The 16,208-nt window shown below is 41.5% G+C and overlaps 1 protein-coding gene across 7 annotated transcripts in view; it reads right to left on the bottom strand.

Moving 5' to 3' along the window:
• Window positions 1–16,208, bottom strand: part of LTBP1 (latent transforming growth factor beta binding protein 1) — a 941,660-nt gene that overhangs the window by 213,515 nt on the left and 711,937 nt on the right. For all 7 annotated transcript variants that reach the window (XM_033937066.1, XM_033937071.1, XM_033937073.1 and 4 more), the window contains exon 12: window positions 5,189–5,422. In XM_033937066.1, coding sequence (XP_033792957.1) covers window positions 5,189–5,422 — 234 coding nt within the window. The remainder of the gene's footprint in view (window positions 1–5,188; window positions 5,423–16,208) is intronic.

Raw genomic sequence — 16,208 nt, 5'->3', positions numbered from 1 at the left:
AACCCTGTCCTGAGGACCACCAGGTCAATCGGGTTTTCAGGATTGCCCTAATGAATATGCATAGAGCAGATTTGAATGCCTGTCACTTCCATTATATGCAAATCTCTCTCCAGGCAGGGTTGGGAACCACTGCTCTAAACCACCACATCCAATATTTCTCCCTTTCATCTCATCTAATCTAATCTAATCTAATCCTTAGGTTTGTATACCGCATCATCTCCACGTTCGTAGAGCTCGACGCGGTTTACAGTAGGAGAAATAGGAAAGAACTACAACAGAGGGTTAGAGGTAGAAGTGTGAAGAAAATTTAGAGGACTTGGGATGCCAAGATATAAGAGTTTCCTTGATTCCTAACTTGGAGGGAGACTTACATTTTTTGAGAAAAGCCAGGTTTTCAGATGTTTGCGGAAAACTTGGAGAGAGCTCAAGTTCCGAAGAGGGAGGTAAGGTTGTTCCAGAGCTCAGTGATTTTGAAGTGGAGGGAGGTCCCTAGCTTTCCTGTGTGGGAAATGCCTTTTAGCGAGGGGAAGGATAGTTTTAATTTGTGGGAGGATCTGGTGGTATTAGGGTTTGAGGAATTCCAAGAAAGAGGGATAAAGGGAGGGAGGATACCATATAGGATTTTGAAAGTTAAACAGGCGCATTTATAGTGGACCTTTCATCTCTTTCTTCCCCATGCATCTGTACCTCACGCCTCTCCCACCACCTTGTCCAATATTTCTCTCTCCCTCTCTATGCCCAACAATTCACCTCTTTCTTCATTTCCCCATATGCACCATCTCTGTTTTACTTTCACTTAGACATCCTTGCCCAACAATTCTCCCTTTCCATTTCCTCCCCCCTCAGCATCTCTTTCCTTCACTCTCTCTATTCTTTCATCCTGTGTCCCAAGTTTATACTCCCATCCCTCCATTTTGTCCCAAGTTAATGCTCCATCCCTCCTTTCTTCCTGCCATCCTTTGTCCGAAGTTTGTGCTCACTCCTTTCCATCTGTGTCCCATGCGACCCTGCTTCTCCCTTCCTGTACCAACATGACCCTCTTCCTCCCTTCCAAGTCCCAACACAACCCTCATTGTCCTTCCCTTCCTCTGTTCTACATCCCAAATTCGTGCCTCCCTCCCTTACATAGGTGTTTACCTCATCTGGCCAGCTCCCTCCTCCCAGCCACATTTCTCTTTGCAAAGCCATGACCGTGGTTCCTACATGTGGCCCGTAGCCCACAGTTCCTATGACTTCCCTCTGACAGCTTTCTGAAGATAAGTGTGACTGGGAGGAAGCAAACACCCACGGGAGGGAGGGAGGCACAAATTTGGGATTCAGAACAGAGGGAATGACAAAGGGCAAGTTGAGACATGGAAGGGAGGAGGAGGGCCATGTTTGGACAGCAAGGGAGGAAGAGGGGGTGCGTTGGCACAGGAAGGGAGAGGTTTATAAATACAAGTCTGAAGTAAGTCAGACATTCTTAAACCGGGGACTGCCTGTAGGTGACACCTGCAGCCATAAAGGCTATTGGGGTGGTAGACAGGTGGATATAGTAGATTTTGAGGAAGTTTTGGAGGGCTCACCATACACTATAAGGCAGTGGTCTCAAACTCACGGCCCAGGGACCACATGCAGCCCACCAGGTACTACTTTGAGGTCCTTGGTATGTTTATCATAATCACAAAAGTAAAATAAAACAGTCTCTTTAGTTATAAATTACAATATTATTATTAAGAATTAGCCAAAAGGAAAGATTTATAAACTATAAAGAGTTTTATCTCATGCAAATTTGTCATTTCTATACTAAGATATTAACTATTTTTTTCTGAGGCCCTCCAAGTACCTACAAATCCAAAATGTGGACCTGCAAAGGGTTTGAGTTTGAGACCACTGCTATAAGGGGTTATGATGACATGTGTACCTGGCAGTCTTTATGTGAAGTTCACAGGAATGTCCCCCTAAGGTGCCTCACTGTTCTGTTGGCATGTTTGTGTGGCCAGTCTATTAAAAATGCTGGTCCCTCCCACATCCAAATGGGCTTTAATGGGCTTATTTTGGACATTTTGATTTTCAAAAATGGCCAAAAAAAAGAGATGTCCTAAGGGCCAGGACATCTAGATGGGTCACTTTAAAAAAAAAAAAAACTGGACGTCTTGCAGTTTCAAAAATGGTCCTTTTGCTGCCCCAATTTTTGGATGTCTTGCGGGAGATGTCCAAAGTTGGACTTAAATGTTCTATCGAAAATGGCCCTCTGTGTTTCTTTAGCCTAAGATATTGACATTCCAATCATTAAATTTAAGAATGAGGTAGTAAAAGTGGAAGAACTTCTTTTATCCTTGGGATATCATTTTCTTCACATTATCATTTTCGTTCAGTTTAATATTATTTTTGTGTTCTTTCTTTCATTTGAATTTGTCAGAATCGGCTGGGACAGGAGACGGGAGGGATCTCTCCTGTCCCAGCCCACCACTGGACCACCAAGTCATACGGCAAGTCTAGTGGAGACCTGCCGGACATCAGGAGAGAGGGGGGATAGGGTAGGGAGATGGGACAGGGTGCAGAGCCTGGCAGGGAGTCAGGAGGGACAGAGTAGAGAGCCTAGCAGGGCAGGGAGGGAGGGGAGACAGGGTGGAGAGCCTGGCGGGCAGGAAGTGAGGGGGGCTGGGTGCAGAGCCTGGCAGGGCAGGGCATATGAATATTAATTCCACCGGCTTATATTCAAGTCAACCTTTTTTCCTCCTTTTTTGGGGGTAAAGGTTACCTTGACTTATATTCAGATTGTCTTATATTTGAGTACATACAGTATTAGTAAAGCTCAGTGCTATGAACACTTGTTAATTCCTGCATTAACTGCTTTAACATTTTTAGGGGCATAATAAAAAAATTAAAACATCCAAAAATATGCCTAAATCAGTATTACGACATCCTAATCACCGGGATGTTCAAGTGCCGATAATCAAAACCGTTTTCCTAGACATCTAGAAAGATGTTTCCTCTGCTGTATGTTCAGGGTTCAAGGGGGCGTGTTAAGAGGTGTGTTATGGGCATGCTAGACTTGGATGTCTTGCAGGAAACTTAAGACGTTTTGCGCTAGACCTCTTTTAGAAGTGTCTAAGAACCAAAAAGGTATCCAAACTGACCAGATGACCACTGGAGGGATTAGGTAATGACCCCCCCATACATTCTCACAGTGGTCACAAGCACCTTCCCAGCTCCCCTTCAAAACTGAATATAACAGTACATAAATGTCTCTGAAACATCAGCATCTGGTATGGGAAATCCCAGTAGAGCATCACACAGATTTAAGTAGCCAGATGTGTGGGCTAGTGAACCATAGGGAGGAGGATCCAGACCCATAAGGCACTCCAACCACATCATGTATGGTGTTAACTATGAGCCCATTAAAACCCACCATTTAGGTGCCACCTAAAGCCATAAGGGCTTTTGGGGTGGTAGACATTTAGGTATAGTAGGTTTTGGAGGGCTAACCATAAATTATAAGGGGTACAAGGTGAGATGTATATCTGGCACCCTTTAAGTGAAGTTCATAGCAGTGCCTTCTAACATGCCCCACTATTCTGTTGGAATGTCCATGTGGCTACTTCATTAGAATGGGGCCCCCTCCCACATCCAAATGGTGCTGATTTGGATGTTTCTAACTTGGACGTTTTTGTGGTCAAAAATGGCAAATATAAGTTAGATGCCACAAATGACTCAGATGTCATGAAAACAAGTTGTATGAAATAGTAAACACTTTTAATGATGATGCTATAATGTCCTGTAGTATAATATAAGGACAGCATAGGCTATTAAATGACTAAAAATGAAGGAAAAAGCCTCAGACAAGGGCCTTCCCACCTCCACTGAAGTGGTTTACTAAAGATGTTTGAGCGGTCACCTCATTGACAAAAAACCTTCAATGAAATAAGAGCTTTATGCTGTGCTTTACTAATGAAAAAAAAGATAAAAGAAAAACGTTTCCACTTATCTTCGGCTGATCGGTACACCAAAGGTGGCCAGCGTTTCACAATTCTGCTGCCTCACGGTGTATCCCAACCGATCAGACTTCTTTCAAATGGGACACCAAAAATGTCTCCCGCACCTGTTGTTTTATCATTTTTTGCTCCATAAGACACACTTTTTCCACCCCATAAGGGGGTGGAAAAGTGGGTGCGTCTTATGGAGTGAATACACCTCAGCTCCTGTCACCTTTTTAAACTGACGGTGGTCCAGCGCGGTCTCCTGCTGGATGGCTGCCTTTCGTTGCAGAGCAGCGCACAAAGCAGAAGCACGACCTTTGCGCTTCCTACCTGGTCCCACGCCACTCTGTGATTGGCTGAGGCCACTTCCCATCAACGCAAACTGACCTCATCCAATCACAGAGCGGCGCTGGACCAGGCAGGAAGCGCAATGGTCACGCTCCTGCGTTGTGCGCTGCTCTGCAATGAAAGGCAGTTGTCCAGCAGGAGACTGCGCTGGACCTCCACCAGTTTAAAAACGTACCGGAGGAAAGACTGCGGGCTGCTTCAGACTGTGGGCGGGCTGCTTCGGGCTGTGGGCTACTTCAGGCTGCGGGCTGCTTCGGGCTGCTTTGGGCTTCCCAACACCAGACGCACCAGACCTCCAGACACCCTCCCTGTAGAGGAGGAAAAACCCAAGAAAAAAAAATTCTGAACCAAATTTTTTTTCCTTGACTTTTCCTCCTCTATAGGGGGGTGCGTCTTATGGTCGGGTGCGTCTTATAGAATGAAAAAAATGGTACTTGAATATAAAATGTCCTGAATATAAACCGAGGTAACTTTTTCCCCCCAAAAAGGAGGAAAAAAGGTTGACCCGAATATAAACTGAGATCACCATTTTTGGGGCCAAAAATCTCGGTTTATATTCGAGTATACAGTATATGGTAAGTCCAAATGCTGAATGGGAATCCAGGGGAAGTGGGAATCCTCAGTGGGTCAAGCTTGACGGGGGTGATATTGAATTCTGAGATTGAGGGAGCTTGGGGGATCAGGAGTGATTGCGGAGGGGGGTGGGAGAGAGGGGCAAGAAAAGATGGCATCACCACTAACAGCTGTACTGTTAAAAGTTAACTATGTTAACAGACTCCCTAACAAACAACATATTAGCCTAAACTCCCATTCACAATTTATATTTACACACGAACAGCAACAAAATTACATTTTAATTTATGTAAGACTGCTCTCACCTTCTTGCAAATGTCCATTAGCCTCATTTTTCTCTGGCAAGCTCAATGCTTCCACTGGCTCATGTTTTGCTGGGAAAGGTGCAGAAGTCACTCTAATCATTATTTGTGGTGTCTGGACCTTGCCAAAGGAAGGAGACTGTACTCTGACTGCTGGGTGGTAAACGCTCATCTTGTTTCTGTAGGTACTGGAAACGGTGTAACCCATTCCTCCGGGACATATGTCCTTAAAAGCAGCTAAATTTGGGGTGAAAAAAATTCAGCTTTGGTAAATGAAAAAGTGCTGCTAGACAACTTGTTTTCTTTTAACTTGTTAAGAGCTTGGTATTCAGGTGTCTTGTAGTTCACTTTAAAATACCTATGTACGTGTCTATTTCTTATAGCAAAACTGATCAAATATTTACTGGCAGAAAGAGAGCAAGCCTACTCCAGCATTTTCACATATAGCTTCAACAAGTGTTTGTAGAACCTACTTTGTAGCATTACAAAGGATACCTGGATGGTCTATTAAGACTTCTAGAAATCATAGAATGAGGGCTTCTATTTTAGTGAGATCTTGTCATCTTTTAGCAGCAGCTTGACAGTCTCTCCAAGCAGCTAAGAATTAGAATTTTTCTTTTTCTCTATCAGAGAAGCATTCAATTTTCATTTCTTCCAAGCTAAGACCCAAGACTAAACAACAATTTATTCCACCAGAGTTTACTAAGTGGGATCAATCAACTACACTAGAATATTTACTAAGCTATGATATCACTTTTTATATGATAAGCACCTCCTTTTGGGGATATACCTTAACCATATGGGAGTTTTCAGGGAACAAGAGCAATACTGCCAACATCCACATTTTAAAACTTCACTGTTTACCCACAGCTCCATTTGACCAAAACTGAAGGATTTGGGCAATTTGATTATTTGTCTTTCCAAACCCCAGCACACAGTGGGTTACATTCTGAGATTTTCTTCCCCAGTGGGCTTACAATCTAAGGGCTAGAACTACACCAATCCACTAAACAACCATACAAACTATAAATCAAGAATCTGCAGGGAAACCAACACAATTTCTGAATCAGGAAGAAATACTCTACACTGCAAACATGAATCTCCTACTGATTTTACTAATCTGCCTGTTAAGTGGCAACATCGAAGACGTTAATTCTCTCCACCCACAATTGCAATCAATCAACTACCCTGAAACATCTATTTTACACATCACTAACCCACAAGAAAACACAACAAATCACATTAATGCCATCTCAAATAAAAGAAGACATCAACGAACCCTCAATAAAAGAATAAGGCAAATAAAACCCATCAAAACCACTACCTCTACCGAACCTACCACATCCGCATTTATTCCCTGTGCATATCTCAATACTAGATCTGTCAGGAATAAAGCCTTCCTAATTAATGATTGGATCATTAGCAAGCAAATAGCCTGTCTTTTTCTAACCGAAACATGGCTACTATCGGAAGATGATCCAATAATAATTGACCTCCTACCAGACAATTTCAAAATTCTTACGCTATACCGCCCGGGAAAAAAAGGAGGAGGATTAGGAATTATTCTTAAAGAAGGTTCTGAGTTCAAATTACTAGATTCCAAAGTGACCGACCAACTAGAAATTTTAGCCTGCAAAATTAGCAACTGCCAGTTAGAAGAATCCCTATCCTGCATATTATTTTATGTCCCACCAAAAAGCTGGCCAAAAGCCAAAGAAGACTTCTGTGAATTTGTCCTACATAATTCAATTGGTCCTTTCTACAATATCATTCCAGGAGATATAAACATACACTTAGATGAAGAGGATAACACAAACGCGAAAGATTTAAACACTTTCTATCCCTACTCAACTACAACCTCCCTTTACCCACACAAACACATGAAAAAGGTCATCATTTAGATATGGTAGCCATGTCCATAAAGGAAATCCCAGACCCTGTCATCTCTCTACTCCTTGTGCCACGATATCTGGTCTGACCATTTTACTTATTATTTCAAGTTAATTTGGTCTTATAGTAAAACTAAAACACGTCCAATGATAAAAAGAGAACACCACACAAGAGGCTATATTAATCCAGAAGAATACTGGTCGCACTACGAACTGCAAACGGAGATAGAAGGAATCGATTTCTGGGATCACTAGATGATAACCAGCACATCCATTCTAGATAACATTGCCCCCAAACGTAACAAATATAACAAATGGTTCGACATCGAACTTCTAAAAACGAAACAACTAGCCAGATGATTGGAAAGAACCTGGAAAAAAACAGGAGAATCAGCAGACCGTAACAAATGGAGAGCTATTATAAAAATATACAAACAAATGATAAAAGACAAACGTAAAGCATTCTACTCCACTAAAATTAACTCATCCTGCAATGATTCGCAAGTAATCAATACAAAAGAGCTATTCAACCTGGTCACGAATTTATTCGACACCACTCGATACACCATACCCACACACAACAATAAGTTACCCTCTGCAAATAACTTAGTGCTGCACTTCGATTAAAAAATTAAAAACCTTAGAAACCACTGCTCAACAAACGACCCTAATGATCATCAAATAGCTAACACCCAAGGAAATGACATACCAGCAGACATGATCTGGAGCTCCTTTCAAGACCTAAAATGGAGTGATTACACCAAACTATACAACAAACTTATTGCGTTCTGGACTCATGCCCCCCAGAAATTATGAAAGCGGCACCATTACAATTCAAACTATCGCTGCTACAATACCTGGCCCACAACTTAAAAAATGGGAAGTTCCTCTCTAATAACGGTCACATAATAACCCAATTCTAAAAAATTGCAAAGAACCCTCAGCCCTAATAACCAACTACAGACCGGTAGCATCCATTCCGTTTATTGTAAAAATCATGGAGGGACTAGTACATACCCAACTGATGGACTATCTTAATCAGTTCTCTCTTCTACACGAAACCCAATCCGGTTTCAGACCTTTATTCAGTACGGAGACAGTAATTGCAGCTATTTTAGACAACCTGCACCTACTTTTTAGCAGGGGCCTCAATGCATTGGTTATGCAATTCGATATGAGTTTAGCCTTTGACCTGGTAGACCACAGGAAAATGCTACAATGCCTAGATGCCATTGGTATCAAAGACGAGGTGCTGAACTGGTTTCGTGGATTCCTTACATCCCGCACCTATCAAGTATGCTTCAATTATGAGCTTTCCGATACCTGGAGCAATCCATCCGGTGTGCCACAAGGGTCACCATTGTCTCCATTGCTATTTAACATCTACATATCCTCACTGAGCTTGCAATTAACTCAGCTGGGGATAAAACTATTCAGTTATGCAGATCACTTCATGATTATAATCCCATTTGCTGACTCTGTCTCGGAAACTATTCCCAAGGCTTCAGAAGCCATAAACATGATGGAGCAATGGATGACAAACTTTAAGCTCAAACTTAATTCAGAAAAAACAAAATTCTTCATTGCTTCATCACATCCGTTTGACACCAAAACACCTCTATGCATCAATGAACTTAATCACCCCATCTAGCCCACCATAAAGATACTAGGCGTAACTCTAGATCAATGCCTAACCATGAAAGACCAGGTGGACTCCTTAATCAGAAAGGGTTTCTTCACTCTCTGGAAACTCAGATCCATTAAAGCTTATTTCGATACGTCGGCATTCAGAACCCTGGTCTAATCTCTCGTACTAAGTCAACTTGACTACTGTAACATCGCCTACTTAGCTATTTCCCAAAAAAATATGCGACGTGTACAACTAATGCAAAATGCAGTGGTCAGATTAATCTTCGGACTAAAGAAATTCGATCATGTATCACCCTACTACCGTCAGTTACAGTGGCTACCGATGGAAGCACGCATAAAGTTTAAATTTGCCTGCTTCTGCTTTAAAGCGCTAAACGGACTTGCCTCTAAATACATAATTGACCTTTTCTCCTTCTCTGCCAACAGACACAAGAGAAGCTCTCATTCCTACTTCGTTTCCCCCCCTGTTAGAGGTTGTAAACTGAAAAAACACCATGAACACCTTCTTTCACATCAAGCAGCATTGTGGGGCAAAGACCTAGATCAACTGCTTTCGCCCACTACTTATGAGCAATTCAGAAAACGTCTAAAAACTCAACTGTTCCTAAAATATCTAGACAACTGACCCACCCATCTTCTTTCTCCTCCATAGTGATTCCTCTGTTCTATTAATCTCTTTCTCCTCAACAACGCATTTCCGGTCCTATTAACTCTCCTCTTCCCCCCTCTTAAATTCAATCAATTTGTACCTCGCTTAATCTATTGTAAACTGCATAGAACTTAATGGTATTGCGGTATATAAACTGTTATTATTATTATTACTAAAGAATGCTACCACATTAGAATGTGTTAATATGCACTAACAAGCCTCATTCAGTGCAGGTCTCATCTATCCACTAATCTATGAAGAAGTATGCAATATCATACAACAATGGTGATTTCTGACAATAATAATTTATTGCATCTCCCACCAAATGATGAATGTTTTTGATCATTCACAGGTTAGTGGATGTGCTGTTGACACATATAATACTGTGTTCAAAAATATTTGGGTCCATATTCACACCTATCCCCTCTTTTACCAAGGTGCACTAACCGATTAGCATGCCCTAAATGCTAACGTGTCCATAGACTAACATGCATGTGTTGGCGTTTAGTGCGTGCTAAATCGATTAGCGCGCACTAATCGGTTAGCGCACCTTAGTAAAGAGGGCCCTAATGTTCTAAATATTTCTTTTGTTTTATCTTGTTTTTGACATTCTGATTATTTCTCATGGACCATGTATTTAGGGCTCCTTTTACAAAGGTGTGCTAGGGCCTTAACATGCGCAATAGCGCGCTAGCCACTACCGCCTCCTTTTTGGGAGGCAGTAGATTTTTGGCTACCGCGCGGTAATTTTGTGCATGCGCTAAAAACCCTAGCGCACCTTCGTAAAAGGAGCCCTTATTGTTTCTAAAAAAAATAGATAAAATAAACTAAACTGAGATGTGGTATATCCAGTAATTGCTGTTATTGCGGTGTTCTTCTTAATAAGTGAAACATCATACAGACTTGAGAATGAAGGAAAGGGTCAAAATACTGATATCTTTATAAGCTGTGATGCAACCCCAGAAAATGTACTGGTAGTAGTATTATCGGTAAGTTTTCAAAATCATGTGTAATATTTTAAAAAATGAAAGCTATGGGCTCCTTTTACTAAGCTGCAATAGCGTTTTTAGCGCACGCATGATTTTAGCATGCGCTAAACCCATGCTACATGGCTAGAATTAACACCAGCTCAATGCTGGTGTTAAGGTCTAGCGTGTGTAGTAATTCAGCGCATGCTCAAACTGCTATCGCAGCTTAGTAAAAGGAGCCCTATATATAGATTTTAACAGAACATGTATTATACTGCAAGAAATTCATAAAAATCTTTTTTAAAAAGTCCAATTTGCTTAAAGAAAAAGAAACAATTAAAATGTCATACCTTTCCCACACAAATCCTGTCCATTGACACCATAATGAAATATTGTAATGTGAGTATGATTTTATATTTTAGGAAAAAGGGCTAATCCTAAGATTTAAGATAATTTTCTGATCTTAGAAAGCAGAAAAAACCCAGCATGGTCTATTCAGTCTGTCCAGCTAGGTGACTTGAGTCGCACACGCTGCTCTATGAACAATTTGCAGATTACCTGCTCTGTGCCTTTGTTTATGAATGGACCAGCTGCTCCGTGTAGGTTACCTCCTTCTATATCATTACTTTTGCTTTGATCCCACCTCTTGCTAAACAGGAAGTCCCCACGTTAAGAACAAGTTACGTTTTTAAAGCTGTTTTATAGTCAGATTTGTATATAACACGGAACTTGTGAGAATTTGTGTGTATTTTCAGGTAATGTAGAGCTTAGTCTGTTTATATCTGAGACAAAGGAGGGTTAAGGGACTTGAAATAGATTACTTTATCCTGGCATTTACAACCCATGGAGCAAGAGTGCAGCTAGACACCAAATTTTAGGCTGGCCTAGGCCCAAAGTACTTTATACACAGCTTTACCCCCATATTGGCATACACATAGCATGGAACACTGATTGGAAGCTATTCAGAGAAAGAAATGGCTGAAATGGCTTTCATCTTTGCAGTAAATACAAGTAGAAAAAAAAATTAGGGGGGCAAGAAAGCGGCACACAGATTAGTCAAATATTTACTAGAGTTTTTGTCCTTTAGTTTCTCTTTTGGATATTCCTCACAAAAGGGAGTAAAGCAGAAAGCTTGGACAGTCTTCTCTCTGAATTTGAGCCAGTCAAAGATCATGGGCTTTCTTCAGCCTCCAGCCACAATGGCTTCTCTTGGTGTGGGTCTTACTTTTCGGTAGATTGAAGGAGACTCATGGATAAGGTGACCATATGTCCCTTTTTCAACGGGACTGTCCCATTATTGGACCGACCATCCCGTTGTCCTGACCCACTGATTCGAGATGCCAAAATGTCCCGTTTTTTGCCACTGCCACCATCGCGATCCTGCTGCCCTGATCCTGCACTGGCAATTTGCTGCACTGCCTCGTCCCGCCCCTTGGAGCTGCACTCTCTTTTGTAAGTGGCTGGCCCAGAAGCTTTCTCTCTGACGTCAGAGTTCACGTCGGAGAGAGGCTTCTGGGTCAGCCATATGTAGGGTAGCTGTCTCGTCATCTTCTGCCATGGCCTTCAAATGTCAGCCCAGCCTGTGCATAGCAAAAAGAGATATAGTCTGCCAGCCCTCTTTTTGAAAATTCTTCCTTGATTTTCATAGAAATTCTTCTTTCTCTGTCATGGCTCCCACTCTCTGGAATTCTCTCCTCTTTATCTTCGCTTAGAAAAATCATTTGTGAATTATAAGACACAATTAAAGGCATATTATTTTTCCTTGGCTTTTTGTTCTTAATCTCCTTACTCTGTAAATGTAGCAGGCAACATTTACATACACTGGCATTCCTGAAATTTTTCATTTTCACTTAGTGTGGACATCCCTAAACACATCGTTCATTTCTTTTGTCTCCCCAACTCTTTTTTTGTTTGCTTGTTTGTTTCATTGTAACCTACCAATTCTTTCCTCTCCTGAAGTTTCTATGGTTGTCTTACTGTTTCTCCATTTCATGTTTTGTCTATTTTTTATTTTCCCTACCCCATTTTATTTTTATTCTTGTTTTTTTTTATTCATTTTAAAAAATTCATTTTAACATTTTATTGTAAACAGCTTAGATTTACCTTGGTTTTATATTTGCAGTATATTAAATAAATTGAACTTGAACTTGGAGATGGTTACAGGAGCCTCAAGTTTGTTAGGTTAAAATGAGAGGAACAGCTGAATGGAAGTTTTGTGAGGTCTGGTCTGATCTAAGTAATAAGCAAGAGTCTTAATATGTGGAGTGCGGTTTCACCAGGGTGAGAATGAAGTCTTAGAAAGAAGAGACGAAGAACTATATACTGGTTCAGATGAAATTCAGAAGAACTTGGGATGAGTGCGAAGAATCACCCAATTGTAGTACAATGTTGTATAAGGTGGATCTAACACAAGCACTTGAAGTTCACTGACCCGACATGCAGATGTGAGAGATATCAAATAAAAATAAAAAGATTGTTGGGCAGATTGGATGGACCACCTGGGTCTTTATCTGCCGTCATTTACTATGTTACTATATGAGGACTACTACTTTCCAAGTGAGATGCTAGAGGAAAGAAGAATGATGAAGCCTTCATTTGAACCAGAGTGGAAAGTACAACATTAAATCCCAAGTCACTGGAGGAGGCTTGAGAGGTGGCTTGGTATGGTAAAGGTCTTTCATGTTCAGTGGTATATGAAAAGCATTAATAGCACTAAGATGAACTCTGAAGTAGTCTTGAGACCAGAATTAGAAAGGTGTAGAAGATAGTCCAGAACCGATGGGAGAGAACAAGTGATCAGATCTTGTGAGTGGAGATTACACCAAATTATGAAGCAAGTCCACTTGAAACAATAGCAATGCTGTGTGGAAGGTTTTCTAGAAGCTTCAACAATAGCTGACAATGGTACAGATAGTGTAAAAGAATCTACTTGGTGGGGGAGAGATACCATGCTGTGAGTGCTAATGAAAGTAGATTGGGATGGAAAAGAGATCCCTTGTTCTGTGTCAGCAATGTTGAAAACAAAGGAAGTGGAATGGATTCCCATGCACTGGGTTGGAGGAGAAGATGAAACCAAGGTTGATGTGGCCACTGAGGTTCTATGAGAATCATGGTAGCTCAGCCTTATCAAAGTTTGAGCAAAGTCTTTCTGACTAAAGGAATTGGGGGGAAAGCAAAAGAAACTTGTTTTGCCAGTTGAGGAAGAATGCATCTGACTCCAGATAATTGGGCGAATAGAGTCTGGAACAGAACAGTGCAAGTTTGATGTTGTAGGGGGATGCAAAGAGTTCTACCTCTGGAGTCCCCCAATATGCAAAGATCTGGTGGAGTTGAGTGAATACTCATGTGCTTGAAAGGATCTGCTCAACTTTTCGGCTAAGACATTCTACTTTCCTGCTAGGTAGACTGCCTTCAGGAAAATATACGAGGAATTGCTAAGACCAGATTTGTATCACTTCTTGACAGTCAGCAAGATCCTATTCCATCCTGTTTGTTAATGTAATACATGGCTACTTGGTTGTCTGTTCGGATCAGCAGAACTTGATTGAGGAGATGATCTTGGAAAGTACATAGAGTATTATGGATTGCTTGAAGTTTGAGGTTGATATGAAGAGTTTTCTTGTAAGAAGTCCAACTGTCATGAGTATGGAGGCCATCAAGATAGGCTCCCCAATCAAGCATGAAGGCATCGGTTGTTAAGACTTTTTGATGTGGTGGCACCTGGGATAGGAGGCCCTTGGAGAAAAAGTTTGGTGATAACCACCATTGAAGTAACTTTTGGACATATGAGATCAATTTTATCTATTGGGAGAACAGACCATGGCCTGAGACCATTGGGTCAAAAGTGCCCATTGAGGTTCTCTGAGATGTAGAAGGGCAAATGGAGTTACATGTACTGTAGGAGGCCATGTAGCCAAGGACTCGCAGCATTTAACATTCCAAGCAGCTTCACATGACAGAGAATTTCGATTGTTATTGCTTGGAGTCTGTTCTTATAAAGATTTCAGAACTCAACTGAAAACTTATCTTTTTTCAAAATACTTGGTTAAATAATTTCTTTCTGTCATTCTTAAATTATCTTTAGTTTATAATCTTCTCATCGTCTCTTCTCATTTGTTATTGCTGCTAGGTTACTGCTGCTAGGTTATCAATTTGTCCATGCTGCTAGTTAAATAATTTCTTTTTGTCATTCTTAAATTGTCTTTAGTTTATAATCTTTTGTAAACCATGTAGAACTTATGGTTATACGGTTAAGAAGAACGATGTTATGTTTTGTAACAAGAAGAGGTGACCTTCTAGCCAAGACAAATCAGTGTGTTGAGTCTCTGGAATTTATAGGAGCCGTACAAGACACAATTCAAATTCGTGCCTTCTTACCACAACAGAGTTTGAATAGGTTCTAGATGATATTTCTCATAGTTCACTGCTAAACCTAGGTGTTCTAGTAGGTGAACTGTAACAACAGTCATGGATTGGAGAGCCAGATGAGGCATAGAAACCTTGACTAACCAATCGTCTAGGTAAGGGAACACGTGAAAACTGTAAGGGTGGAGGCGTGCAACTACTATTACTTAGCACTTTGTGAAAGCTCTAGGTGCTGATGCCAGACCAAATGGAAACACCTTGTACTGAAAATGGTATGTTCCCACTTGAAAGCAGAGGTCTAGAAAGCAGAGCCAGTTGTTCTTCTCCAATACTGGTAATACGGTTTTCAGTGAGACCATACAAAACTTCTCTTTCACTAAGTATTTGTTGAGAGCTCGGAAGTCCAGAATTGGACAGAGACCTCCAGTCTTTTACAGTATAAGGAAATATTTTGAGTAGAACCCTCAGTCTATCTCCTGTAGGGGATCTTGTTCTATGGCACTGAACTAGAGGTGGGCTGAGAGCTCCTGGTGAACTTAAGAATTGCCGCTGCTGGGTCAGACCAGTGGTCCATCGTGCCCAGCAATCCGCTCACGTGGCGGCCCTTAGGTCAAAGACCAGTGCCCAAATTCAGTTTAGCCTTACCTGCGTATGTTCTGGTTCAGCAGGAACTTGTCTAACTTTGTCTTGAATCCCTGGAGGGTGTTTTCCCCTATAAAAGCCTCCGGAAGAGCGTTCCAGATTTCTACCACTCTCTGGGTGGAGAAGAACTTCCTTACGTTTGTACGGAATCTATCCCCTTTTAACTTTAGAGCGTGCCCTCTCGTTCTCTCTACCTTGGAGAAGGTAAACAACCTGTCTTTATCTACTAAGTCTATTCCCTTCATTATCTTGAATGTTTCGATCATGTCCCCTCTCAGTCTCCTCTTTTCAATGGAGAAGATGCCCAGTCTCTCTAATCTCCCACTGTACGACAACTCCTCCAGCCTCTTAACCATTTTAGTCGCTCTTCTCTGGACCCTTTCGAGTAGTACTGTGTCCTTCTTCATGTACGACGACCAGTGCTGGACGCAGTATTCCAGGTGGGGGGCGTACCATGGCCCGGTACAGCGGCATGATAACCTTCTCCGATCTGTTTGTGATCCCCCTTCTTAATCATTCCTAGGAGGGTCTTATGCTGGGAGTTGAAAAGAGATTCTTTTAGAGGATGGTTTAGAGGTTTCTTCTGTAAACGAAGGGCATAGTCCTGACTGATCACATGAAGGATCCAACAATTTGATGTTATTATGGCCAGCATTGATGGTAATGGATGACCTGACCTCCTATGGATAGAGTCTGGGGCAAGGGTTGAGAAATACTGACTATGCTCTCTAGTAGTAAGTCAAAAGGACTGCTGTTGCTTGGATTGAGGTGCTGCAGAGGTCTTCAGCTGCCTCTGTTACCTAGGACACCTTTGAGTTGTTGACTGAGCAGACGCAGAAGGCTGGCAATATCTTTGTCTT

Source organism: Geotrypetes seraphini, chromosome 3 (assembly GCF_902459505.1).
Source record: "Geotrypetes seraphini chromosome 3, aGeoSer1.1, whole genome shotgun sequence".
Taxonomy (NCBI): domain Eukaryota; kingdom Metazoa; phylum Chordata; class Amphibia; order Gymnophiona; family Dermophiidae; genus Geotrypetes; species Geotrypetes seraphini.
The sequence above is the reverse complement of the archived record's forward strand: the minus strand, read 5'-3'. Positions and strand labels throughout refer to the sequence as shown.